The following is a 26,458-nucleotide window of genomic DNA, read 5'->3' on the forward strand; positions in this document are numbered from 1 at the left end:
GAGCACAAGGGGACTGCCAAGGAATTCCCCCAGCATAAGGTTGCATAGGGCCGTGACATGGCCCATCACCACCCCTCCCCAAGCAGGGATTTACCGGGGGCATGGCTGTGGGAGGCAGGGTATATGGCCAGAGCACCTGCATTCCAGCTATTCTGGGCTGCTGCAGTGCCCATAAGGGGTCATGGCAGGCACAGTACATTAAAGCAGCCCCTGAGGCAGCTCTTACTTATGCCAGGAAGTGGGTTAGTCCCTAGCTGCCTTCAGAATCCAGGGAATGGGATACAAAGGTGGCATAGCTTAGAATCAGGATCAGGAAGCAGGTCAGGGATGAGGGGCACTGGCAGAGCTGTGTGTGGGGAGCCCAGGGCTGGGATAGCAGGGGGGCGGCAGGTCAGGGTGCGTGGCACTAGCAGAGCTGTGTGTGGGGAGTCTAGGGCTGGGATAGCAGGGGGGCTGCAGGTTGGGAGTGAGGGGCACTGGCAGAACTGTGTGAGGGGAGCCCAGGGCTTGGATAGCGGGGGTGGGGGGTGCAGTTCAGGGGTGCAGGGCACTGGCAGAGCTGTGTGTGGGGAGCCCAGGGCTGGGACAGCAGTGGGTGCAAGTCAGCAGTAAGCGGGGGACGGGGTGTCTGCTTCTCCTCGGCACTGAACCTGCTACCCCTGCACTCAGTTTGATTCATTCAGTGTAACAGAATTAAAAGCAAATAGCTGATCCATGGAGAAGGAGCTTTCTACGACCTGTCAGTCTCCAGCACTGTGTCTCTCTCCAGGCTGATGGGAGGCTTTGCCTTTGGTCTAGGCCTTTCCTTTGAGACTGCGCTACGACCGGTTCAGGGGGCAGCTGCAGGAGCTGGACGGCTTCCTCTCAGAGTCTCCCAGCCAGACGGAGATGAAGCCAAGCTCTCCTCACTATGGAGCCACTGATGCAGAGAGGGAAAGGATACTGGGCTGGCTGAGGAGGGAGCGCTTACCCCCTTTTCAGAGGTCAGTGTGATTGTGTGTGCCCGCTGCCGCTCTCTGCAGGATGGGATCAGAACTATTCCACTGTATGTCATGGGCCCCATAGTGCTGAGAAGTAACAGAGACTTTCCTTTAGCTATAGGCAGGGGCTCATGCTCTGGGAGCAGGGGGAGCTGGATTCCATCCCTGCTGCTGCTCAGAAGCCCTGTGTGACTGGGTGTGTGGTAGTCCCCTGGCTTGGAACACTTGCCAGCTCAGCAAGGGAGGTTGGTGTGAACTCTGGGAGATTGTCTAGCAGTCTGGGGTCTGGGGCAGGGGTGGCAGTGCAGCCTCTGGGGCAGGGAGAAGTAAGAGGGCTACACACACTGTGAGAGAGCAGCAAATGAAATGGGAACCACAGCACTCTGTGGTGAGGGCCAAAGCGAGTGCAGCAGTCCCTGCTTGGGGAGGCTGGGGCAGGAAAGTACGAACTTGGGAGGGAATCTGCTATGAAATTTTTACTTAACCCACTTTTGATCGAGCTGGTGAAGGGCAGATGGTGATGTCCTGACGAGAGCCTCACCCTTGACCTGCAGCCCCCGGCTATCCCAGCCCTGGGCTCCCCGCACACAGCTCTGCCTGTACCCCTCACCCTGATCTGCAGCCCCCCACCACCACTATCCCAGCCCTGGACTCTCTACACACAGCTCTGCCAATGCTCCTCACCCCTGACTTGCAGCCCCCCGCCCCTCTGGTATCCCAGCCCTGGGCTCCCTGCCCCAGCAGAATCTCTGGATTTGTTTTGTTGATGTATAATGATGTGTTCAATTATTGTGGGTCCTGTGTATGCCATGGGGCCACTGCTCAGCCCCTGTTTATTGGCCATCCTTGATGGCAGTGTCATTGACTGACTGTTTGGTGCTAGGACGGCCCTTTACCTGGAGTACAAGCTGGCAAAGCTGCTGATTCGTCCCCTGGATGAAGGCTACCCAGCGAGCCGGCATGAGATTCGTGGGTACAGCCGTCAGTCTGACAGTGCCACTGTTTCCAGAATCCCCAGTCACCCATCAACAGCTGGGCTGCCCACCAGGGTCCCCAGCCTTGGGCTGTGGAGGCCTCCTAGTCAGACCCACAGCACTCCAGCCCACCTAGGTGAGTCCTTCACAGCCACTCCAGGAGCAACCTCCTGTTCCTAAGGCAAGGAGAGAGGCTCCCTACAGTGACCTTCCTCCCTGTGCTAGGAAGGGAATAAGGAAGAGTACGTCTACCCTGCCATAAAAGACCCATGAGGCAGGCTGCTGAGTCATCTGGCTTAGGCTGCAGGGCTATAAAATAGGCGTCAGCGTTTAGGGTCAGGCTGGATCCTGGGCTCTCAGACCCCCATGAGTGGGGAGGGTCCCAGAGCTGGGCTCCAGCCTGAGCCCAAATATGCACACTGCTATTTTTAGCCCCACGAGCCCAAGACAGATGAGCTGGGCTCTGAGACTTGGCGCTGCAGGTGTTGTATAGCAGCGTAGACGTACCGTAAAAGCCACCCAGCATGGTGTCTGCCCTCACCAATCTGGAATGGCTCCACTGCCTGCTCTCCCCAGGCTGGCCAAGACCCAGAGCAGGACTGAGACTCAAACAGAACTAAGGGACCGTGGTTAAAAACCACACTCCTACCCAGTGACCCTTTTTCAAACATTGCTCAGGTATAGTTTAAAGACCAGCCTAGAGCAGGCCTACCCCACTGAACAGCGAGCAGGGCCTTCTATGTGACCCAGAAGGGAAAGCATGCCCTGAACCCACCAACTCTATGCTCTGCACAATCACCCTCCTTGGTCCCAGGTGATCTCACAGAACTTGTCTGCCTTTCGCTCTTCCTCTCTCACCTTCCGATCGTCCTTCAGGATACCACTCTCTGGACACTACGGTGCTAATAAGCGTTGGTCACATAAACACCACCCTATATCGGAAACCTACTGACCGCTATTCCTACCTACATGCCTCTAGCTTTTATCCAGATCACACCACTCGATCCATTGTCTACAACCAATCTCTATGATATAACCGCATTTGCTCCAACCCCTCAGACAGAGACAAACACCTACAAGAACTCTATCATGCATTCTTAAAACTGCAATACCTACCTGGGGAAGTGAGGAAACAGACTGACAGAGAGAGACGGGTACCCAGAAATCACCTACTACAGGACAGGCCCAACAAAGAAAATGACAGAACGCCACTAGCCATCACCTTCAGTCGCCAACTAAAACCTCTCCAGCGCATCATCAAGGATCTACAACCTATCCTAAAGGATGACCCATCACTCTCACAGATCTTGGGAGACAGGCCAGTCCTTGCTTACAGACAGCCCCCCAACCTGAAGCAAATACTCACCAGCAACCACACACTACACAACAGAACCACTAACCTAGGAATCTATCCTTGCAACAAAGCCCGTTGCCAACTCTGTCCACGTATCTATTCGGGGACACCATCATAGGGCCTAATCACATCAGCCACACTATCAGAGGCTCGTTCACCTGCGCATCTACCAATGTGATATATGCCTTCATGTGCCAGCAATGCCCCTCTGCCATGTACATTGGTGAAACTGGACAGTCTCTACGTAAAAGAATAAATGGACACAAATCAGACGTCAAGAATTATAACATTAAAAAACCAGTCGGAGAACACTTCAGTCTCTCCGGTCACACAATTACAGATCTGAGAGTGGCTATCCTTCAACAAAATAACTTCAAAAACAGACTCCAACAAGAAACTGCTGAATTGGAATTAATTTGCAAACTGGATACAATTAACTTAGGCTTCAATAGAGACTGGGAGTGGATGAGTCATTACATAAAGTAAAACTATTTCCCCATGTTATTTCTCCCCCCACCCCACTCCCCACTGTTCCTCAGACGTTCTTGTTAACTGCTGGAAATGGCCCACCTTGATTATCACCACAAAAGGTTTTCCTCCTTCCCCCCCTTCCTGCTGGTAATAGCTCATCTTAAGTGATCACTCTCCTTACAGTAAAAAGAAAAGGAGTACTTGTGGCACCTTAGAGACTAACAAATTTATTGGTGGAAAAAACTTCACCAAATGCATCCGATGAAGTGAGCTGTAGCTCACGAAAGCTTATGCTCTAATAAATTTGTTAGTCTCTAAGGTGCCACAAGTACTCCTTTTCTTTTTGCGAATACAGACTAACATGGCTGCTACTCTGAAACCTCTCCTTACAGTGTGTATGATGAAACCCATTGTTTCATGTTCTCTGAGTGTGTATATAAATCTCCCCACTGTATTTTCCACCAAATGCATCCGATGAAGTGAGCTGTAGCTCACGAAAGCTTATGCTCAAATAAATTTGTTAGTCTTTAAGGTGCTACAAGTACTCCTTTTCTTCTTTCCCACTGTTGAAAGAACCAAGGAGACTGGGCCCTCCCCACAGTCTATCTAGATCCCATCCGCATAACTCCTGCAGGGTTAGGAATCCAGGCCACTCATTGTCTGACCACCCCATTGTGCTTGCCCATACTCCTCCATGCATCAAAATGGAGACTCCCACCACCAATAGGCGTTTGTCTTTGGGCATTTCCCTTTTGACTCTCTGCCCTCCTGCAGGCTGCTTCTCCAGTGTTCCTGACTAGCTGCCCTGGGGGAATCCTGTGGAGTTCCCAGCTGCCGTGAGTCTGGGACAATCTCCCTTTGCAGAGGGGCTGAGCAGGCTGCAGCTCTGAAGCCTCCTGCCTGACTCTGGCACGGGAGTGGCCAATGGTGAGATTGCTGTAGCTTGGAGAGGGGTGGACGGAGGCTCTGCCAGTCACATCCAGATGCATCCTCTTGCTTTTGGCTGAAAACCCCTTTGAGTGATGGGCCCCTGGTTTGCCTTGTACTCTAGTTCGGAGTGCCCCACACCAAGTGCTTTGCCCAGTCATGGGTGGGAAGGCACCGGCTCATTACTCTTAGATACATTCACGCAATGCCTGTCAGAAGATAAGTCTGTATTCAACCTGCTATCATCTCCTCCCTCCCCAGGCTCTGACTTCTCAGTACTTGGATGGGAGTAGGGTGACCAGATGTCCTGATTTTATAGGGACAGTCACGATATTTGGGGTTTTGTCTTATATAGGTCCCTATTGCCCCCCCATCCCAGTCCTGATTTTTCACACTTGCTGTCTGGTCACCCTAGATGGGAGGCACACAAGGAAAGTGTAGATGCTGCAGCAAATGTGGGATTCAGTAGAGCAGCTGTCCTCTGCGAGCCAGCACTGACTCCGGTGTGCTGCTAGGAGGGGCAGGGCTACAGGAGGTAACAGCTTTCAGATGAGATGTAAAACTGAGGCCCTGCCCACCCATAGTCATTAAAGATCCCAGGCAATTTTTGTGGGTGTCGGGGTATTAGCTCTGGTGTCTGACCACGTTGCAATAGGGACAACTAAGTTCTATCTCCCTGAGTGTCCCTTGCCTTTTAACTGGGAACAATCTTCTGTATGCTTCTTCTGGTCCTAAGCTGCTGTGTTATGCGGCTGTTAATTGGCTGCTGCATCCCAGATGTGTTTGCATTTCTGTGGCAGGTAAAGCTGACAACCCATGCAGCTTTTTAGAGCAAATAACAGCTGGGTTCCCCTGCTCCCTAGAGTGCAGAGCGGATTCCATGGCTCCTGGTTTCCTGTCAAATCCCAGAGTGGGAGCCGGAATCCCAGACAGGTACAACGCACAGGCTGCTACCTAGGGCCACTGCGGGCACTGGACAGGAGCTAGCCATGGAGGCATTTTGGCCCAGCTACCACAGAACTGCTGCAGAGTCTAGACACGTGGACTAATTTATGACATGTCACTTGTGTTATGCTTACAGAAGGATCCGTGGATGGCTGGACCAATACTGGTGGGTCTGAGAGACCCTTTGCTGGCCTGACCAGAGCTGCCTTTAGCTCTTCACCCATGGCAGGGCACATCAAGTACCACCTGGGCAGGTAAGGCTACGAAGGCATTAATGCACCTCCTGGTGCTGGGGAGGAGGAGCAGGCAATGTGCAGTAACTAGGGGGAAGTAGCAGCCCTGCCAAGTGCACAGTCAGAGCAAGCTGAGGGCTTGGGAATGGGCTGAAGTGAGAGTACGTGGTGGTCTGGCTCAGCACTGACTGCTCCTTCCCAAGGCTGAGAAGAAGAGACAGCTCCTCAGGGGGGCTGTGAGGAGCATGACAATATCTTGCACTGATCTAGCCCCTTTTATCCCAGAACCTCAAAGTGTGTTGCAGATTTCAGCCTCCCTTTGCAGATGGGGAAACCAAGACACGGGGAGGTCGTAATTCCCCCGAAGTGGCACAGCGTGTCTTGGGGCAGAGCCTGGCCTGGCACCCTGGTTCCCAGTGCTGTGCTTTAACATTTCACAGGCTGCCTTGTTAGCTGCCTTCTCATGCCTGGGCGCTCTCTGCCTGTTAATGCCCCAGTGGGGGAGGGGGTGCTGTGTCATCACCGCTCGGCCAGGCAGAGAGGCAGAGTGAGAGGCATGTGGAGGTGGGCTGCGGACTAGCGCTGCGCTGTGGGGGTGGCAGGCTCCCCTTGCTGAGTGATTTATGTCTGATGGGAGGGGAGGGGGGTTGAGAGAGGCTCCATGCAGCATCCAGTGTGATCTTGTGATGCCCTCAGAGAAGGGGCCTGGTGTGGGGGGGCTGGCTTGGGGGACACAGCAGGGGAAGGGATTCTCTCCCTGTCTCTCCCTCAGCACGTGGCCGGGCTTGGATTCCAGACCTGCAGCAGGAAAGGAAGGGCCGTAGGACAGGGCTGCAGCTGCTCCGGGTCTGATCCGAGCCCAGTTTGGAGCATGGGGCCGTCTCTGGCATGCAATAGCGTTAGTGGGGGCTGTCACATTCTGCCTGGGGGGGGGTCTGGATGTTACGTTGTTTTGCTCTCAGGGCTGGGGGGTGGGGGGAAGGGGGATAACCCCAACGCCTAGCTTTCTCGGTGGCTTTCTTTCCATGCACCTCCCTGGGCCAGGTTTGAGACTGAGCTTGAGCTGCCTTTTTCTTAGCTCTGTTTCCAAAGGCCCCGGAGCTGTGTGTATCCCTGGGGGAAGCATTGTGGTGTGTTTGCTGGGGGAGTTGTGCATATTGAGGTGTGCGGCTGCCCTGGGGTGCCCCGGGGATGCGTATGATGTATGCTGGGGGTGGGCGGGGTACAGGACTGCGCTGGGGTGTTGTGTCCTGTGGCGGGAACCTCCCTATCACTGACCCCTTGTGCCTTTAGAAGGCCCCATTGTTCCCAGAGTGCTGACCCACCAGCCACCCAGCTAGCACCCAAAGGGCATTTCTCTCTCTGGCAGGGGTTGGGGGCTCAGTGGGTACGATGAATCAGTGGCAGGGGAAGTAGGGTGGATGTGGGGTTGGGTATGGTACGGGGGCAGGATGGGATGTGCAGGGTAATTCCATTGTAGCCCTGCATACAGGTGTCCCTGTGAGTTGCCCAGGCTCTGCGCTCTGACACACCCTGTGCCCAGTGCCAGAGGAGCCCCTCTCCCTTCTCTCACAGCAGGCGCCAAGGGGAGCCGGCCTCAGGCACCAGGAAGGTGCTGCAGTTTGACCTGGACGAATCAAGCGCCTCTGAGGGAGGGGAGGAATCCTGGCTGCTCCCTGGTTTTGGCCGTTCCACTCTTCAGCAGCTGAAGGAGGAGGTGCTGGGGACGGTGAGTCTCGTTGGACCCTGCTGAAGGATGGGGCTGTGAGGTGCATGTTGATGGAGATATTAGCCAGCTGCCATACTGTCTCCCCTTCCCCTGTGCCAGGTGCCGGCCTGCAGGCCCACTAGTGATTCCTGGCCCCACGCACTTCCATCTCCCCAAGCCTTACTCCTAACAGCTCCTTGTTTCTCCCTTCCTCCCTCTGCCACCTCCCTCCTCTCCCTATCCATCCCCCTCCAGTCAGGAACAAGCAGCTGCCTCTCCAGTTCTGCTCCACTCTGGACCTTGGGGCAGGAAACCTGTTGGTTGCAGCTCCCCTAGTATATAGAACTGTGGGATTTATGGGGTTCTAGGAATAAACCTTGGCTGCAGCCTCTGCTAGGGCTGGCCACTTTCCTTCCATCGGTCTGTCCCTGGTCCTGCAGCACTGGTGTCCCTGCTCTGCATTCGTAAGAGCGGTCATAGGGACCCAGGGTAACATGGCCAGCCGGGGACAACTGCATGCTGATCCCAGCGCTGAGACCTCCCAGCACCCTCTAGGCAGGAGATCATGGGGAGAATTGGGCTGGGCCTCACCACAGCAGCCAGTGAAGTACCCTTGTTTATCCCAATGGTGAGGGAATGCCTGGCAGATAAGCCATCAGATTCCTGGCTTGTCCACCAGGAGAGGGAAGCCTAAGCAGGGTTGCAGCCATTACCCTGAGGAACTGTCTTCATTCCCCTGGGTGCCAGCCCTGTGGGAGATGGGAGGGCCTCACAGCTGCAGCAGCATCTGGGTCAAACACTGATGGTCAAAAAAGGGGCCCTGGGTGCCCCTCGTTATCAGTCTGACTTATAGAGTAATTCCCGGAGGGGTCAGACTCTGTTAAAGGGGGAGGTGGGGCCCCTCCCTGCTCTGTTCTGGGGCTGAATTCCAGCCTCCTCCCTGCACGTGCAGAACCCAGCCTCCCACTGTGCCCCCCACCCCCTTGTGTTGCAGAGGGCTGGTATGGATGGCTTCAAGGAGTTTCTCCATGGCACCCTGGGGATCCATCTCCTTCACTTCTGGATGGACTGTGAGGATGTTATGGAGCGCACCAAGTGCTTAGAGGCCAATGCTGCCCACCGGGAGGCCCAGCTCCTCTATGTCAGCCTCTGTCGGTAGGGATGGGTGTCCCAATGAACCCCCGCCCCGTTCACACACTGGGGGAGGGGCAAGAGGGAGTGGCTTTGTTCCTGTGCCCATCCCCTTGTTTGCACACTAGGGGGCATGGCTCTGCTGTTGAGCCTATATAAGGTGGTGACCTCACACCCTTGCTGCCCACAGGTCTGGATCTGCTCCCGCTCCAGTAGGGGCAGGTGGTACTGTGTTTCTAGCAGCCAGGCGGTGTCACTCAGACCGTGGTGTAGAGAGATTGGAGAATCCCAGCTCAAAATCCCTGTGATGAGCCCCCAGATCTCCCACTTGTCAGTGTAAGGAGCAGGCGAAGGCTCTAGGGAGACAGACTCATGCCAGTCAGACAGACTCATACCAGGGACTGCAAAGGCAGCATCGTCCTTGGGCCCAGCAGGGGTCAGCCCCATGCAGAATAACCAGACCCACTTTCAGGACCCCTTGGGCTCTTGAGGGTTCTGGGAGGCTTGAGGTATGAGAGAAGAGCAGCTTGTATGGGTCTGTTCCGCCTGGCAGACGACTCTGGATGCTTGTGGCCTTGTAGCCGCTCACCGTGCACCCAGTAAGACAGGGCGACAGGAGAAGCACAGAGGACCGGACACTGTCCAGGTTGTGATCCCCTCTGGGCGGAGGTGCTTGGGGATAGCTGACTTGTCCGGTTCTGAGCTGCGGCAATCAGTGTGCTTAGGAAGTACCCTGCATGTCCTGGCTTCTCTAGCATTGAGACCATGGCTGTCTGAAGCCCAGGGCCTGAGCTGCTTCAACCTTTACTGGGGTGCAGCCATTGTTCTTTTCTTTGCAGGAACATTCAAGACACATACAAGCTGAGTCTGTCTCTGGCCTCCCAGGTGAGTGAAGCTGCTGGGGTGCAGTTGCCCACCCTCTTCCTCCCCCCCCCCCCCCCGCAGCCTTAGCATACACATACATTTGCTCTTGGCAGGTCTGTGAATCTCACACCTAAGCTGCTAGCAGAGGTGAGACAGCAGAGCCCTGGGGAATGCTCCTTGTGTGAACTGCCTCCCCCACCAGGAAATGCCTGGGCTCATTAAATTGCCAGCTGCTTCTGCAGCTGCTCTGCTCCTGCCTTCCAGTGACACTGGGGTCCTACTGCTGCCCGTTTCCCAGGACGACTGCCTGGCCATCTGTGGGGGTTGACTCTGGCCTTAATGCAGAGTGATCTAGGTGCTGAGCCCGACATCCCGGCTCTGCCTGTTGCATCGCTTGCCTCTCAAGAGCATCCAGGAGCTGGTGGCCAATGGTCATTGTTAGCGCAGGGTCATGACTGATTGCCCAGGCTGGAGTGGACAGAGGGTCCAGCCACACAATAGCGTATGAGGGCAGCAAGCCGGGCAGAGCTCGGGAGGGACAGAAGGAATGAGGGAGGAACAGCGCTGGCTGGAGCCAGACACAGGGAGCTCCCCCACCCACCTCACAAGCCTGCCCCTGACTGACAGCCTGAGGCACACCCTGCACAGAGGTTGCCAGCATGGCCCTATCTGTACCAAACTGAGCCGTGGTTTGGTGGCATGGGTAGGACACTGTATGTTGAAGTGAATGCTCTGTGGCCGAGTCCCTCCCCAGGTACGCAATGAGCCTCTGTCAGCTACGAGGCAGGCTCAGTAGAGTATTTTGTGCTTACTGGATTCATTTATCTTCTGATACTGAGAGAGAGAATGTGAAACCAACAGCCCCTAAGGTCCTGGCTTCTAGGGTCTGTGCTTCCTCTCAGCTGGTAGATATTGTTAGCCACAAGTTCTGCAAAGGGTTAATGGCAGATGGGTGTTGGGTGACTTTCCCCTCTGATTGTTCTCCTCTGCCCCAGCTTGGTGTAAGCTGTGCCTGCTCGGTTTGGTGCTCTGTCCCTCTCCAGCGGTGGCCAGGCCAGCTAAAGATTAATGGGCCTACTACAGCCTTGGCTGTGTCTTTTACAGCAGGCAGTAGAGACTCATGCATTAAGTTCAAGAGGTCCCAGGTTTGATCCCCACTGCCGACGACCCACCGAGGGGCATCAGTGTCACATTGGGATCCCCATGGAGCCGGGCGTCAGGATCTCTTCCCTGGTGTCACAAAGGCACTAGGCTGAGGACCGTGGTATTAAAGCACATTGCTGGAGCCAAGCCTAGGCAGAGAATGGAGGAAACCAAGACTGAGCCATGCTCAAGCAGGGACACGGTGGGGTATTCTGACCCCAGAGCACAGTGTGGCTCAGTGAGGCCTGGTGAGGGTGGCTGGCCCGGGCGATGGTGAGTGGTGGTGTGGCTGACATGTGCTGTTCTCCCCTCTCTGCTGGCAGGAGCCGAAGTGCGAGGCTCAGGGCAGCGTCGAGGCGACTTTCACTGCCTTCAGCAGGAGCCAGTACGATGCTCTGAGACGCCTGCGTGCCTACTGGGTTCCCAGGTTTCTCCTCCACCACCAGAGAACCAGACACCTCAGGTTCGTGCAATAGGATGATGTGGTAACGGGGAGGGAAAGCTTCTCCTTTTGTAGCTGTCAGGAGGCAGGGCCTGCTGCTGTATTGGACAAGCCACAAGAGAACTGGGAAGCTTGCTGGAGCTCTTCACAGACTCCACAGTCCCTGTTGGCCTCACCAACTGCAGAGGCCTGTAGGAGGGAGGATCCAGTGGTTACAGCAGGGCTGAGAATCAGGACTCCTGGTTTCTATTCCTGGACCTAGTAGGGGAGTGAGATCCAATGGTTAGAGGACCGAGATGGGGCATAGTTTCCTACTGGGGAGCTGGGTTCTCTTCCCACTGCCTTCCTGCCTGACCTCTCCCGCTGGCTCAGTTTCTCAACTCTTAAAATGAGACTGAACTGCTTGGAAAGCAGGGTGTTGTTACATATTTATTTTGACTCCATGGTAGTGCTGAACCCACCTCAGGCTCCCAGACCAAGCCTAGGCCGCCCGTGGCTACTGACTTCCTGCCTTCGCTCAAGGTATTTGCATTGCTTCCTGTTGTGGGTGACGGATGCATGAACTGCACGAATAGAAGCGCAGACTGGTTCAGCGTACGTAACGCCTCCAGGGAGCATGGTTTGGATATTGTGTGTGTCTCTTCCTAACGTGACGCAATCCAACACTGAGGCAGGTTAACAGCACGTGGACATAACACTCTGCCATCCAAAATAAGGATGGCTCTGTAATTGCCATGTGGGAGGTGGGGCAGACAGCCACCAAGCTGGTGGCAAGGACACCACCAAAATGGTATAGTAGGCAGAGGTGGTACCAGCAGAATCACAGGCCCCCTCAACACTAGGCTCGTTTGCGGGGGACGGGGGGAGCCTTTAGCTCTAACATGAGGGTCACAGCACATAATGGTTTGAGTGATGGAAGGGATGGCACATGTAAGTCCCCTCTTCCCCAGCTCACCACAGCCTGAGTCTCTCTGAGATGGAGGGCATGTCTACACTAGAGCTGGAGGTGTAATTTCCAGCCCCAGTAGAAATATCTGCACTAGCTCTGGTCAAACTCTTTTTAGTGCACTAAAAATAGCCGTAGTGATGTGAATGGCAGGAGGGGCTAGCCCCCCTGAGCATGAGACTAGGGTCTCAGATGGGATTATACTCGGGGTGGCTCGGCCCTCCGCTGGTTGCACCATTGCAGATACACTTCTGTTAGAAGATGGAGCTAGCATGGGTATGTCTCCTTGAGCTGGAAATTATCAGCACCAGTGTAGACAGCCCCTGACAGGAGCTGCAGGGCTTGTAAATGGGGTGAATGAATAGAGCCTGGGGGAGAAGGGCCATAAAAAAGACACAATTCTGCTCAAGTTCTTCCTCGAGCACTTGAGATGTCCTTCTGCACTGTTAGTAGCAGCCAGCCATGCAGGATTGTGACTGGTAATGCAGCCAAGAGTTATTGTGTGTGGTTCCTCTTCTCTAATTGGGGATCTATCTCTGGCCAGGGCCTGAGGCAGCTCTCTGTCACCTTTGGAGAGCCAGCAGTGAGGGTCAAAATGAATATAGCATTGAAAACCTCTTCTTGCTGTCCATCTGATGCAGCTTCCGCGCTCCGGTGCAAGCTGGCGAGGGAGGATTGCATCAGCTCGGCAGCCAGACCTCCCATGGAATCTCCCTGACACACTGCTGACCTCCCATCTCCTCCAAGCATTAATGTGTGATCCTGGGGCTGGGGGGAGCTTTCTTCACTACCTGACCAGGTTAGTCTCTCTCTCCTGTCCCTATCCTTTTCAGCCACCTGCCTGAGCTGGGGAATCCCTGGAAATGTAGACTTTGCTGCTATGTTGCCTCCAGCTGCAACAGATACTTGATGCATCAGAGGCAAATGTTGGCTTAGGGTAGTTTTCTCCAGGGGCTACCATACAGCCTTGTACAAGCTAGCTGGGCTCTATTTCTGCTGGCTGCTGCAGAGGAGACGGGACTAATTCACTGATCACACTCCCCCAGGCTGATGCGCATTCTTTCCCTGCTTACCCTCCAGGTTTGAGGATGCTCAGAAGGTCCATAACTTCCAGCTGTGGCTAGCGCTGGAGGAGCACCAGGCCACGTGGGAGTGGCAGACAGACTGGCTCCAGCCCCACTGCTCAGACTGGCAGATCTTCCACATGTATTTGGTGCACGGTGCGCCATATGATGTCGGTGAGCTCCACACCATATGCATTCAGTGGCCAAATCCACTTGGTGCTGGGTTCAACTGTGGCTGGGTGTACATGAGGATCCCGGGCTGAATCCCAGAGACCTGCACCAGGGGGACCATAGGGACTAATGAGCAAAATTATTGGTGCTAGAGAACATAAGTGAGTGGGAGTGTAATACCAGAAAACATTCAGGGGTCTAGAGGGACAGTCTGAGTCTGAACCTGCAGCCACCCAAAATGGATTTGAGGTTGGAAAGCAAGTTGCCCCCCTCCTCCAGCTGCTAAATAACCCATTTTCCATGGTCCCAGTGACAGAAGGTCTAGAATGGGAGCAATAGCCCAGTGAATTCCCAAAGCGAGAGAAGCAGCCCATCCTCTGGGAGAGGAGTCGCTACCACAGCCCATCTCAGTTGTATGGACACATGGGAGGCACTGGCTGGTGTATAGGGTGCAGGGAGAGTATCTAGTTTCCTACTCAAGTAGACTTACTGCACCACTTTCTTCCGTAAATGGCAGCTGGGGACCAACACACTGCCTCGTGGGGAGATTTCCTTGGACTCCTCTGGAGAACCAGTGCAAAGGGGTGCACTGGAGGAGGGTTCGTGTCGAGTGGCTGCATGTTACTCACTTCCTTACCCCAGCAAACTTGCCTTTGAAGATGGAGTCCAAGGCCAACTCTCCGCTCTGCTTTTCTTCTCCCTGCAGGACTCAGCTCCGATATGCCACATTACATCCAGCAGCTCCAGGAGATGCTCAGCTCCAGCAACCAACCTCTGGAGCCTTTGGCCTTGGAGCCAGTGGCTCAGCATGTGCTCGCTGTTCTCTGTGAGGCCTGGCTCCACTACCTCTGCCATGAGATAGCCACCTTCCTGGAGTGAGTCCCAAGAACCCCTAGGTCCTCTTCTTTGGTTTCCAGACACGGGTGTAAAGCACTCTGGCAAGGGGGAGAGAAGTGGTTTATAGGGGAATTCAGTTCTTGCTTTATCCACGGACACATAGCTGAGACAGCTCCCTAACTGCACCCAGTGAAGGGCCTTATTCCTCCTCTCCAGGCACTTTGGCTCCTTGCAGCCTCAAACAAAATGCTGGCAGTCCTGGATTCAGGCCTTCTACAGTAGGTGCTGTTGTCAGACACCACCACTGTAGTGCTCTGCTCTATCCACTGTTGATAACAGTCGGCTGCGTGCGTGTGTTCCCTCTGTGCGCTGCCCTGGCTCTGCATAGATAGCTGACGCAGCAGACCCCAAGAGAACCCCCAATGACCACAGACTCCGATAAGGTACGAAGGTACCCGGCCAGGTTTATTGTCAAATGAAAGTCTCTAGCTCCCCGGATCAGATGTCTACAGTTCTGCTAGTACATATGTGCTCCCTGACAATGGACACAGCTCAGTCAGTGGTGGGATACTGCACTGCCCCTAGGCCGGACAGAGACACTGCCCCAGGGATGCATTCTTATACACAGGTACAAACAAGTTATGCATCACTCCTGCTGTATTGAGATTCAACCCCTCTACGTAACAAGGTAAATAACCCCTTTATGTAGCCAGGTGCCTCCTCTCTCCTTGTACATGTTGGTTCGAACAAAACAACTCTATCCATCATATTACCCTTTTGCCTCTGTTGCTTGTTATGTGTGTGGAATGTGCAAGTATCGGAGTGTTCTGATATCTAGTGCCCAGTACCTTTTAGGTATGTATCATCTTGCAGCATCAGCCCTTTCCTTGCCAGCTTTCATGAGCAGGGCCTGCCTCTGACTCACAGCTTAACTTTGCTTTGTTAGCAAAGTCTGGACCGTTACTTTAGTTCAGGCCTTAGGCCTCATACCAGGCCTCTGATACCAAAGGTTTATGTTTCAGGGCCTCATCTTACTATAGGTGCTCCTGCACCATCTTCTGGAGCACGTCCTGCTGGGAGAAGCTCAGACTGGAGTAATCTAGGAGCTCCCCCTTGCCCCAAAGCCAGTGCTCACCCACTACCTTCTCGCACATGGCCTGCTGAAAGTACCTGTGAGCTCTCCCCAAAGCCAGTGCTCCTGCTCCTCTCCCTACAGCCCCTTCTTCTGTGGGAGGCTAGGACTGGAGTAGCTGGGAACTGCTCGCTAGCCAGCTCTCCTGCTCCACTCCTGACGGCACCTCCACTTGAGAGTGGAGCAGCTAAATGAAGGATTGGCCTGGGTATTTCATTCACTTCCAGCTTTGGGCTGCAGCTTAAGAGAATTGTTTCCAATCGGCCAGTGCACATCGCAAAAATCTTTTAAACTCTGCTAAGTGAGACAGCTGCCCACTTGACTCATTTGCTCTGTGCCACCCTCTTTCTTGCAGGTACTGCGTCCCAGCCTCTTACTTGGAAGTGCAGGATGTCAGGAGCAAAGATAGTAGAATAAAGCAGAGAAGAGACAGGTACTTCTTTGTCTGAACTCAGCAAAGGGGACATAGTTGCTTGGGATTCAGGCTGGCAAACCCCGCTTTGTGAGCACTCCAAAAGGAAGTCAGGTGTCCAGTTGGACATTTGGATTCCCAGAGGTGTTACCAAGCTGATGAATCATTTTCACAGCTAAAATTCCAGCCTCTTTAGTCAAGTCCCTGCTGCCCACTGTCCCCACTATGTTTATGTAGCCTCTACTGCATGTGCCTGGTTAAGAACGTGTGCTCTGGGGATGCACTATAGAGCCCTGATGCCCGGAGGAGAATGCAGGCTGCTATATTGATAATGATCTTATATTTAGATCTTATCCCTCTTTTGCGAAAGGACCCAAATCACTTCACAGAACTCTCATGCCGAGAATCACTGTGCCCTCCACTGGCATGCAGCTGTGGCTGGGGTGGATTAAGGCAGCTATTTCCCCACCACACAAACACTGCGGAGGACATGAAGAACACAGCGTCCCACTGCAGAGGGAAGTTAGGAGGCAGGATACAATTCCCTGCCCTGGAAGAGGGTTAGGACAAGCCCTCCGTCTCGTGGGATTTACACTGACCATAAGTGGTCAGACCCTGAAAAAACATCTCCAACAGCACAGCAACCACCAGCTTCATGCGAGGACACAGGGATAGCACAGACTTGGTGTAGGTACTCCCTCAAAACCACCTGTAATTACTGCTTTTTGGTTTCACTTGGTGTGGAGGGGGAAAGGAAGGGTTTCCCATCTAAGTACAGAGCAGGCATGATGCTGCTCAGCTTATGAGATCCAACAAGATCATAGCCTGATGTGCTATGGTTGTATTGAGAACCTGTTTGCATCCTTGCAGGGCCAGGAAGAGGAAGGAAAATACCAGCTTTCATGCCCAGGAAGGCAGAGAACAGCAGAGGAGGTGGGGGAAGAAAGCAGCAGCCAAGCCCCAGGGCTCAAGCCATGCTGGCCTGGCAAGCGGGGAAGGGTCAGTGACACCCCAGCGTGCCCTGGAACTGCTCAGCAACAAGGTGGTTTTCAAAGCCTATAGAAAGGCAGCTCAGGAAATGCAAGATGCAGGGCTCCAGAGAGTGCTAGGGCTATTGGAGAAGCTGGAGCAGTGCCGGGCAGCTCCAGAGGGCAGGAAACGGCTGAGCTGTATGCTGAAGCTCCTGGACCTCTGGGAAGGGGCTGGGCCGCTGGGACCTCACCTCCCCAGGGAGCTGAGGAAGAGACTGAGGGCAGAGGTGGGCCAGGGAGTAGTAAGTGACTCTAATGTGGAAGAAATCCAAGCTGCCTTGTATGCACACATTGCTCCGGCCTTTGAGAGCTTTTGGGCTGAGGTGAGCAAGGGGCTGAACAGACATGGAGTACAGCCTTCCCGGATCCAAGATGAGGGCTGGCCCAAGCTTCAGCCGCTCCTGCATTTGCTGGCTGCCAAGGTGGCCCTCAAGCGTCTTAGGACCAGGAAAGCTGCCGGGGGGCTAGCAGCTACAGCCCAGCCCAGCCAGGAAGACAAGGCCTCCTTCTGCCAATTCCTCAGGGCTGCTGCCGAAGGCTGGCCCACCCTGGAGAGGCTGCATTTCCTCAAACACCTGCAGGTCCATGGCCCCCCTGTGCTGGAGCACAGCCTGCACTTCCAGCTGGAGGTGCAGAAGTTCAAGAACGCCCATCATGCCATGTCAGACAGGGCTCTCCTGAGGAAGAAGGTGCAGGTGATCCACAACTGCTTCCTTGTCTCCCAGCTGGAGCCCCGGCTGCAGGTAGGCCTCATGCTCTGACAGAAGAGTAGGGATGTGGCAAAGAGACTGTCAGGCAGGCCTAGGACAAGAGAGGAGGAGCTGGGTCTGAAGTATTTAGCTATGCATTGATATTTAACAAAGGAGTTCTGCAAAACAGAGTGGTGGGTGTGTAACCTCTGTGGGCTCCCACTGAAGTCAGGGACAGCAGGACTGGGCCTCAATGGCCATATTTAATGCTGTAAGAGGGAACAGGCTAGTTCCCAATTTCCTCCCCCACCCAAAAAATTCCAAGATGATGAAATACAGTGATCAACCCCAACGTAATCCCCAGGCCAACTTCAGCCCAGGCTAGCTCCCACCCCGTCCGCAGCTCAGCCCCCCACCTTGCACCCCAAACCTGTCCTCAGCTCACCTGGTCTGGGAAATGCTCTCCACATCAGCACCTGGTAGCATTGGGGCTGAGAGAGCCTAGCATCAGCCTGTGCAGAATGAGAGGCCAAACTGGCATAGAAGCAGCTGGGATATCTAGCAGATCCCTGCCCCCGCCCGTGGCCTTACGCTATTGAAGCGAGGGAGGGGGAAAGGTTTCTGCAGCTGGTAACATGGAGACTTGCTCCGCTGCCCCAAGCCCTTGAGTGTGTTTGTGGCTTGCTCCCTAGGTGGTGATGGATGCTGAGAAGCTGGGGAGAGCTATCTGGGCAGCCGAGCAGGCCCTCCAGCAGGATGCCCCAACACCGCCTCCCAGCCTGTTCGATGAGCTGAGGGACTCTGTCTTCAGCACCCTACTGCCGTACTGGGCTGGGTTCCGAAAGGCCTGGCTGAAGCGGTCACTTGAGAGTGTCCAGAGAGCCCCAGGTACGTTCATCACCCTGAGTCCCTGTCGGACTGTAGAGTCCAAGCCCATGGTGCAGCTCTGGCCCCAGGAAAGGGCACCCCCAGGGCTCATCTTTGTGCGTCTCTTGTCCCTTGTGTGGACCGATAACATGCTGAGGCTAGTAGGGCCTTTCACTCCTAGCAATTGCAGAAGGGTGGTCCTGCCCTCAGGGATAAATTCCCCATGGGACTGCCTTGTAGAATGAGTATTTATTGCCCCGACAGGCTTTTGCCACCAGTTCCTGTCTCATGCAGGCTAAGTGCCTGCTCTAACACAGTAAACATCTGCAGGGATGGTGCTGTGCTGAGAGATTTCTCCTCCACACTGGCCAGGTGCTCCATGTGCAAAACTGCCCTTTCAAAACGCTGAGCCGCAGAAGTCCCTTGGCAGCACTTAAGCTGTTTCCTTGAGCAGGGGCAGAGAGAACTGTCCCTCCAAGGGCTCAGTGTCAGATCCATTACTCTTCCCAGAGCCCTTTTCATCCAAAAAGCTTTACAGATAATGTAGAGACAAGAATCAGCGCTACTTAAGTGTGACCAACACAGGGTGGGCTACAGCAGTCATGCTGCCCCAGTCACTACACAAGGGGAAGTGAAGTATCATGCATCCAGAGGAAACCACGGGGACTAAAGAGCAGCAGAACATAAATTACCAGAGTTGGTTTGACCACAACACCGGGGGAGCCTCCTGCCTGTGGGGAAAAGTGCAAGGGGCTCTCTCAAGACAAGAAACCAAGACCTTAGCGTTACATCTAGCACCGTGCTAGGGCATTGGCTCAGTACAGGTTTTAGGGAGTGTTCTTTCCGCCCCCTTGAATCATCCTGAACTTTCCTTTGGGGGAATCCAATCCAAATATTGACCACACCTGATCTTTAGCTTGGGCTGCAGAACCCTAGGTGGCCGGGGGGGGGGAGGAAGGGGGGAGGGCAGGGAATAGAGTCCTGGGATAGGTGTGGAGAGAAAAATGAGAAATCAGACCCTTTCTCGTGACTCTCTCTCCCTCTGCAGTGCTGAGAGCCCAGCAGCTCCTACAGCAGAGACGGGCCCTGTTTGAGCGGTTCCAGGGCCCATCACAACCATTCCAGCTGTCTCCTCTGCAACAGCGCGCAAACGTGAAGGGGAGCAAGCAGCAGGGCGGCTTCACTTACACCTTCTCCATCAGCAGGGGTATTGCCCTGAAGGTCAGTGTGCAAGTCTGCACACACACCCCTAAAGGGAGCAGGGGCAGCCAGCAAAGGGTCTCAGCTGGCTGTAAACTCAGACTGAAAACTCAGCCCTGAGGTGTTTAATCTACGAAATGCTCCTGCCAGCAGCCTGGCGACTTCGGTAGGACACAAAGGGGCTCAGCCTGGTGTTCCTGCTGGTAGCACCCAAGCTGCTCCTCCCACCCACATGCCAGTACAGGAAGGAGGTGGTGTTTGTAGCAGCTATTCATATAGCAACACTCACAACAAACAGCCCCTTGAATGGCTGGAGCCTCTTTTGTCCTTATACTACCCCCCCCCCCCGCTGTTCAACACAGCCACTTCTGGGTTGGAACCCAGCAGCTGTTGAACAGCAGACAGTAACAACACACTACAGCCTAGGGCAGGAAGTGACCTACACAAACCCAATGTCCCCGCTCTCCTCCAGCTTGTTACAGGGCCTTTCTGCTCCTGTAACCACACAGAGTTGGATGTTATAACTCCCTCTCTTTACTCAGGCCTCCAGCAGAGAAGATACGGGCAACCGCACTTCTGTGTTTGGAAATGGCAAGAGGTCAGCACGAGTTCAGCTTCCTCCCCTTCCCGAGGTACCGGTGCTGCTCTGACCAGGACAGAAAGCGCTCTAGCCTACAGCACCCAATGCAGAGCCATAACACTGGCACATGAGTGGCAGCTAGAGGTAGCCGGTGTGCTGCAAAATCAAGCTCTGAGCTGTTTTTAAACACAGGGAAGGCAAACAGACAACAGCTGGGAGACACATCTGGGAACAGTGACCCTATGCTGTATGGTGGCATGGTAAAGCAAGGCTTGGGCACCCCTCTGGAAGTTCAAGGTTCTATTGGCACCGAGAGAAAACTGGGAGTCTTGGCCTAAGTCCCTCTCTCATTAAGGAGGGTTTCAATTACCCAGACTGGACAAAAGCTCTTGCTGAACCCAGAAGAGCAGAGGCAGCTGCCCGCATTCTCAGTGCTGCTGAAGTAGCTGAATTAGTGCACTGGGGAGCATGACAGGCACCAGATCTGCTCTCTCTCCACAAAAAGGCCAACGCCTCCCCCGCCAGCATTTCCATCTCCTGCTCAAAGGACCAGGTTAACATCAATCACATGACAGTGAAAAGCCCTTGTAAGAAGAGTCTTGTAGAGTGGCTGGGAGCTGAGATCACAGTGGGCTATCTGTGTGATGTTAAGCCTCATATGTAGTTTCCAGGTCTGAGAGCTGCAGCCACCAGGGCAATTCCAGCCTAAGCTTTGAGACAGACATGGGTGGGCTGCTTATCTGACATAATAGGTCAGTCCAGTATTCTCATTCAGACCCTCCCCTCTCTGCCTCCAGTTTGGAGGCAGCTGGGCGGAACAAGGTGCTTGCTCTTCCTCCCTCCCAGACTCAACAGCCCACCCCCACTTTTAAAGCACACATGATAGTAAAGAGAAGGAAAGGCAGCCCTTTGCCCAGAGCAGGGTCATGCGCCAGGTGCAGCAGGGCGGGGCTGGAGAGTTTGTTAACCAGGGGTGGAGTTCAAAGGATGTGATGTCACAGCTCACGCTACAGCTATGCATTTGGCTCTTATTTTATGGCACTAGCCTGTGTCCCTATTAAGAATGACTGAGTTGATCATCAGGTGAGGGACTGAGTTCCAGGCCCACAGGAGCCGCTCTACAAACTCAAGGCTCTTGGGCCAAAGTGGGGTAGCGGCCAGTGCCAGAGGATGGTGCGACAGTGCTGGCAGCTGGGCAGTGCTGGCTGTGGGGCTGAGGGATTCCACCACTGCCTGCATGGCGGTCAGCTCAGATCCTGACATGGGACATTCACTCACGCTTTGCCTGCTGCAGCCTCATGCTCTGTAGCGATGACCTCCTGGCTAGCCTTAACCACTGAAATTCTTTCCACCGAATGCATCCGATGAAGTGAGCTGTAGCTCACGAAAGCTTATGCTCAAATAAATTTGTTAGTCTCTAAGGTGCCACAAGTCCTCCTTTTCTTTTTGCGAATACAGACTAACACGGCTGCTCCTCTGAAAACTTGCCCCCTTCTGTGCATTCAAAGTGCTGCTAACATCAGCTTCCCAGCTCATCGCCCACCTCTGGCCCCCCCTGCTCCACGGCATCGAACATGAGCTACTTACCTTTCTGTCTCTTCACAACTTAGCCCCAGCTGCTCTATTAATTCCTCCTGCTGCTGAGACACTGCTTTTGCTCTGCCAGCATTCCCTGACTGCACTGCCCAGTCACTTTGGCCTCCATTCACAAAGGGACTTAAGCACCTAAGTCTGGGTTGAGGCCCCAAGCCGCAGTTTTAGGCGAGTCACAGAACTGGCAAACCCTCTGTGCCACGTTTCTGATGTAAAAGCTCCTGTGTTGACAGTGTTTAAAGCTCTGGGCATGTGCACTGCTGCGTCGCTCTAGGGGTCTGGATGCCTGGCTCCTGCCTACACCCCATGGGGGGTGGGGAGTAGGAGTTTGGCCACATGTATGGGGCCTGAGCCATAGGCATTCTCAGTTGGGCCCCTCAGGCACACACAAGTCAGCCGGGGGGAGTGGCCCTCCTGCATCGGTCTTTTAGCCCAGTGGTTAGGGGGCTCACCTGGGCTGCAGGAGAGCACCCGTTTCAAGTCCCTCCCTCCACTTGAGGGGGAGAAGGGATTTGAACTGGACTCGTCACCTCTCAGGGCATATTCTAATCATCGGGCTATGGGATAGTCCCATGTGAGGCTCCCTGAATCTCTCCCGTTGAGGCTGTTTCACTGTGGATAAATAATTAGTCATTTGACCCAGGGAGACAGAGAGCACACACATGTCCAACAATTAGGGCACTCACCTAAGATGGGGCAGATCCCAGTTCAAATCCTGAGGTGGGACTTTAACTGGGGATCTCTCAGGTGAGAACCCGAGCCACTGGGCTAAAAGTTATGAAAGAGGCCCTCCTCCCTGCCCAGCCTCTTGCAAAAGTGGCATAGGTGCCTAACTCCAAAGAGGGTTCCTGGCTAAGAATGCTGGCAGAGATACACACCTCCCCGCCTGGACCTAAGCGTCCGTCTCTGTGAGAGGAGCAGGGCTTAGCACATCCCCTGCTGGTCAGCATCTCCCACAGGCTAGCTTAGGCAGCTACCTGCCTACCAAGCTGGCTTTTGGGAAATGCGGTCTAAAGCGCTGGTCTCGCCCCAGGCACCGTGTAGGGAGGGTAGGTGCTGAACTCAGGCTTTGTGACTTGCAGCATGTTTCTGTGATTTTCTAGGCCCTAACCGGTAGGTGCTGTGACACTCAGTGTTGCAACACCAAAGGACCTTTGTGCATCCAGGCTTTCCCTCAACCCACCCTTTATGCATGAGGAAATTCCCCCTAAAATCCATGCAGCTACTACCTCATCCTTCAAGCTCCTGCTGCGATGCCTCCCAAACCCTAGCAGCTGATAAGACCAGGCCAGCGGTGAGCTACCTCTGCTGCTTACAGCAATTTCACTGTTTACCCTATCAGTCCTTCCCTCCCCACACCTTTTGCATCTTGGCATAAACTAAGTTTTGCAAGGCCTTTGAGGCCAGGAGTGTCTTTGTTTTAGATCGACATAGCCTGGGGCAGGGGCTCTAGGCACTGCTGTAATACACATAATAATGAGGTTTAAATTACCCAGGTCGTGTTAGTTTGTGGAGTTGTATATGCTATTAGTGCTCATAAAAATCAACCAATCCTTTAAAAGCCAAGTGCAGCCTGGGCCTTGCTATCTCCTGCTACCTGCAACCTGTTCCACAGGTTGTTTCTATGTTGGTACAGCCATAACATTAGCACCAGTGCAAAAGTGTTTGCTGCCCAGGATGTTCTGGGAAACATGTTCCTGACTCTCTATAGACATCCCCCCATGGCTGAGTTTGCTGTTGGTATGCGAATAAGGGCCAGGGCTGAACTTGACAAACCAGAAGAGCAGGACACCAGTCCCGAGAAGGGAAGCGTTAGGAGAGAGGTGGAGGGAGGAGGAGTAGGTGTAATGGGATGCACACAAAGCAAACAGGCTGAATAGCCAGAACACATTCCTAACTCTCAGGTTTCAGAGTAGCAGCCGTGTTAGTCTGTATTCGCAAAAAGAAAAGGAGAACTTGTGGCACCTTAGAGACTAACAAATTTATTAGAGCATAAGCTTTCGTTGTGAGCTGTAGCTCACGAAAGCTTATGCTCTAATAAATTTGTTAGTCTCTAAGGTGCCACAAGTACTCCTTTTCTTATTCCTAACTCTGATATCTCCAGGGCTGCAGGATGAGCTCCCCCAGGGAAGGGCTGCAAACCTCAACACCTAGACACAGTCCAAGCTGGGCAGACAGTGAGCTAGAGGACTTTCCCGGTCTAGTTTCTGCACTGCATGGCTCCCCTCTCTGTGAGATGGGAACCAGGCTATTACACTACTGACCTGATGGAATGTGTCCTTGACCCGCATGTTGAAGGTGAACAGCACTGCTAGGAGAAGAGTTAGAGCAGCTGCTGAGGGTAGGGTTTGCAGGGACAGAACTCCCATGAGGCCTTGCTGCACTGAACCACAAAGGAAACTGCAGCTCAGCCAATTTCAGTTCTTTATTAGTTTCAGGATATCATTGGATAGTTCCCCTTCTCCCGCACAGAGCTTCCTTGTGCATGTGGCTCACATGGCAGTAGATTTCTCCCAGCCATGGCACAGGATCACCCCTCTAGCAGCCATAACCCCCCCCCACAAGCTGGAGGAAAACTGGCTCCTTCTGTGACAATCCCCATGAATCCAGACTAGACAGCCAGAAGCAGAGAGTCAGCTGCCTCCTCCAGACAGTCCTTTGGGACAGGATGGTCGGCCCGACTCTGCCCCCTATTCCTATGTTGACGCCCGGTGGCAGGAAGCCAGATAACCATGATTCACAGTGCTTGGCAGCAGCGTTCAGCAATGGGAGCTGCTAAGCCACCCAAGACGCAGGGCTCGTTGGAGGCTGAAACATGGTGCAGCAAAGGGACAGCTCTGTGGCAGCATCCCTGAGACAGGAGGCTGGGAGCTCTGCTGGCTCCAACTGACCCCACAAAACAAGGAATCTTCCTTACTTCAGAGTCTAGTCCGAGCAAACTCCAGTGCAGCAGTCAGGGCTCCCTGAAGGTCCTTGGTGTTCCCAGTACCCTTGGCTACAATGCCAGAGCCACCTGCTTTGCCTCCCATGTGAGTACAGACAGCCAGGGCCCAGTCCGCAGCAGAAAATGTGGGCAGGGCACTCTGGGGAGAGACATGAGGAGAGAGGTTAGCCTGTCTGTGGGCCAGGAGGCCCACCAGCCTGGATGGGGAAAGAAGGGTCCAAGAGGGCACATAGGGCCCTTTCGCAGCACACAGGCAGCCTGGGGCCCTTGCCCTCTGAGCCAGTAGGGACTGGCGGTACTGTGGAAGCTGAGCCCAACGGCCCAGCAGTTAGTGCTCTGCTTTGCCCCATGACCGACGTGGGCCTCTTTCCTGACTCCTCCCTCTTCAGGCCAGCAGAGTCTGGAAGCACCAGGGCCACACCAGGCTCAGCCTAGGCATGTTGTGTCTCATCATTGACTCCTCTGGATGACTAAGAAGCAGCACTGACCGGCTGCAAGGGAGAATCCCATATAGTTCTTGCTGGACAGTGCATGCTGCAGCCGAGGGCCTGTCTCCCAAATGGCGCAGAGGTGGTTACTGCCCATACTCTGGGCTACGAGCTCCCCCCACAACAGAACACAGACAGGCCATTAACCCTTTGCAGGTAGAGATTCCCAGCTGCAGCACGAGCCTGCGTACCTTGGACACCTGACAGGCACAGAGCACCTCGCCAGACGCCTGGGGGCTGAGCAGCAACACTGAAGCCCCAGGAGACTTGTCACAAAGCTGGTTCACCACCTTCATCAGGATCTAGGAGAGGTATGGAGGGGCAGTGTCAGGAAGGGAGGGGAAGACTCCTGAACAGATGACTAAGCCGATGAAATACTAGAGCAGGAGGTTACCGCACCGCCAGCGTGCTGGGCGGCAGAGCAGCTCAGCTTACTCTGCTCTCTGGCAGTTCTGCCGCCTCACCCCCAAACTGCTCCAACCATTGCGACAGCTCCCCTGTGCCTCAATTCACCTGCCCCAGCCCTAGCCAGCTGTGTCAGCTCCATCGGACTCCAGAGCCCAACCCTACTGACTTCCCCTGCGCTAAGGGAGAAGGCAACTGCATGGAGAGATCACACACACACACACACTCACTGAGAGTGAGTCGGCCGGGATGGTATCGATGATGACTGGCTGCTTGGAATGCTTCTCCAGCAGGCCTTGCGCCTTCTCTGCAGCCTGGAGGAGGAAACACACAGCACTGTGGGAGACCACCGACAACATGGGAGGATGGAGGGGACATCCCACCCTGTCACAGGGGAAGGGAATGTGGTCATGGGGTGGGGAGCCGTCGAATGCCATGGCAGGGGCCAGACTAAGCTCTGCATACTGAAATCCCCTATTTACCCACTGAACAGACTATGCAAGCCACCCCTGCCCACACGCCTCAGCCGTGCCCTGGGGGGGCCCCCAAGGGAGAGGGAAGTTCAGTCTGACGTCCCAGGTATGTTTTGCAGCAACCAAGTGGTTAGCACTAGTGTTCTGAAAAGACTCCAGTTCCCAGAACTAGTTGCAGAGAAGACTCATTGACCAAACACCATTCCTGGAGCGTCAAATACAGTCAGATTAATGAATAAAACACAGACTGCTGCTGAATGCCGCATGAGCAAGACCAATAAGCACGGGGCTGGGAGGAAGTTCCAGTGTCTAGTCCCTGCTGTGCCACTGTAGCTGGGGAAGTCATTTCGGTAGTTCAGTCTCTCAGTGTCGCCGCCTGTAACACTGGGGATAATGTTTACCTGCCTCTCAGTGGGGCGGGGGTTGTGAGAAAGCACTTACATGTTGTTTCCCC

General features: G+C 54.3%; 2 protein-coding genes across 3 annotated transcripts in view; one reads left to right on the forward strand and one right to left on the reverse strand.

Annotated features, from left to right (window-relative positions):
* The first annotated feature begins 5,793 nt into the window (after nt 1-5,793).
* Nucleotides 5,794-21,522, forward strand: LOC119853262 (regulator of G-protein signaling 22-like). Its single transcript, XM_043511591.1, has 14 exons — nt 5,794-5,905; nt 7,460-7,613; nt 8,587-8,747; nt 9,563-9,608; nt 11,054-11,193; nt 11,622-11,766; nt 12,760-12,917; nt 13,199-13,356; nt 14,060-14,228; nt 15,678-15,755; nt 16,605-17,508; nt 18,147-18,342; nt 19,370-19,542; nt 20,064-21,522. Exons 1-14 carry the CDS (start codon nt 5,874-5,876, stop codon nt 20,169-20,171), a joined length of 2,622 nt encoding a protein of 873 aa, XP_043367526.1. The 5' UTR covers nt 5,794-5,873; the 3' UTR covers nt 20,172-21,522.
* Nucleotides 21,523-24,101: 2,579 nt separating this feature from the next.
* The window catches only part of AARS2 (alanyl-tRNA synthetase 2, mitochondrial), a 28,868-nt gene continuing 26,511 nt past the window's right edge, over nt 24,102-26,458 (reverse strand). For both annotated transcript variants that reach the window (XM_043511592.1, XM_038396123.2), the window contains exons 20-22: nt 25,762-25,845; nt 25,318-25,428; nt 24,102-24,777 (exon numbers count right to left, since the gene is read on the reverse strand). In XM_043511592.1, coding sequence (XP_043367527.1) covers nt 24,613-24,777; nt 25,318-25,428; nt 25,762-25,845 — 360 coding nt within the window. In that variant the 3' untranslated portion in view covers nt 24,102-24,612. The remainder of the gene's footprint in view (nt 24,778-25,317; nt 25,429-25,761; nt 25,846-26,458) is intronic.

The sequence above is a fragment of the Dermochelys coriacea genome, chromosome 3 (genome assembly GCF_009764565.3).
Source record: "Dermochelys coriacea isolate rDerCor1 chromosome 3, rDerCor1.pri.v4, whole genome shotgun sequence".
Taxonomy (NCBI): domain Eukaryota; kingdom Metazoa; phylum Chordata; order Testudines; family Dermochelyidae; genus Dermochelys; species Dermochelys coriacea.

What these genes read in the sequence shown, in the direction of transcription:
- LOC119853262 (XM_043511591.1), top strand. Translation starts at nt 5,874, where the DNA reads ATGGCAGGGCACATCAAGTACCACCTGGGCAG. An exon ending in AGGAGGAGGTGCTGGGGACG is followed by an intron (nt 7,614 to 8,586) that starts GTGAGTCTCGTT and finishes CTTGTGTTGCAG; the next exon opens with AGGGCTGGTATGGATGGCTT. An exon ending in AGCTGGAGCCCCGGCTGCAG is followed by an intron (nt 17,509 to 18,146) that starts GTAGGCCTCATG and finishes CTTGCTCCCTAG; the next exon opens with GTGGTGATGGATGCTGAGAA.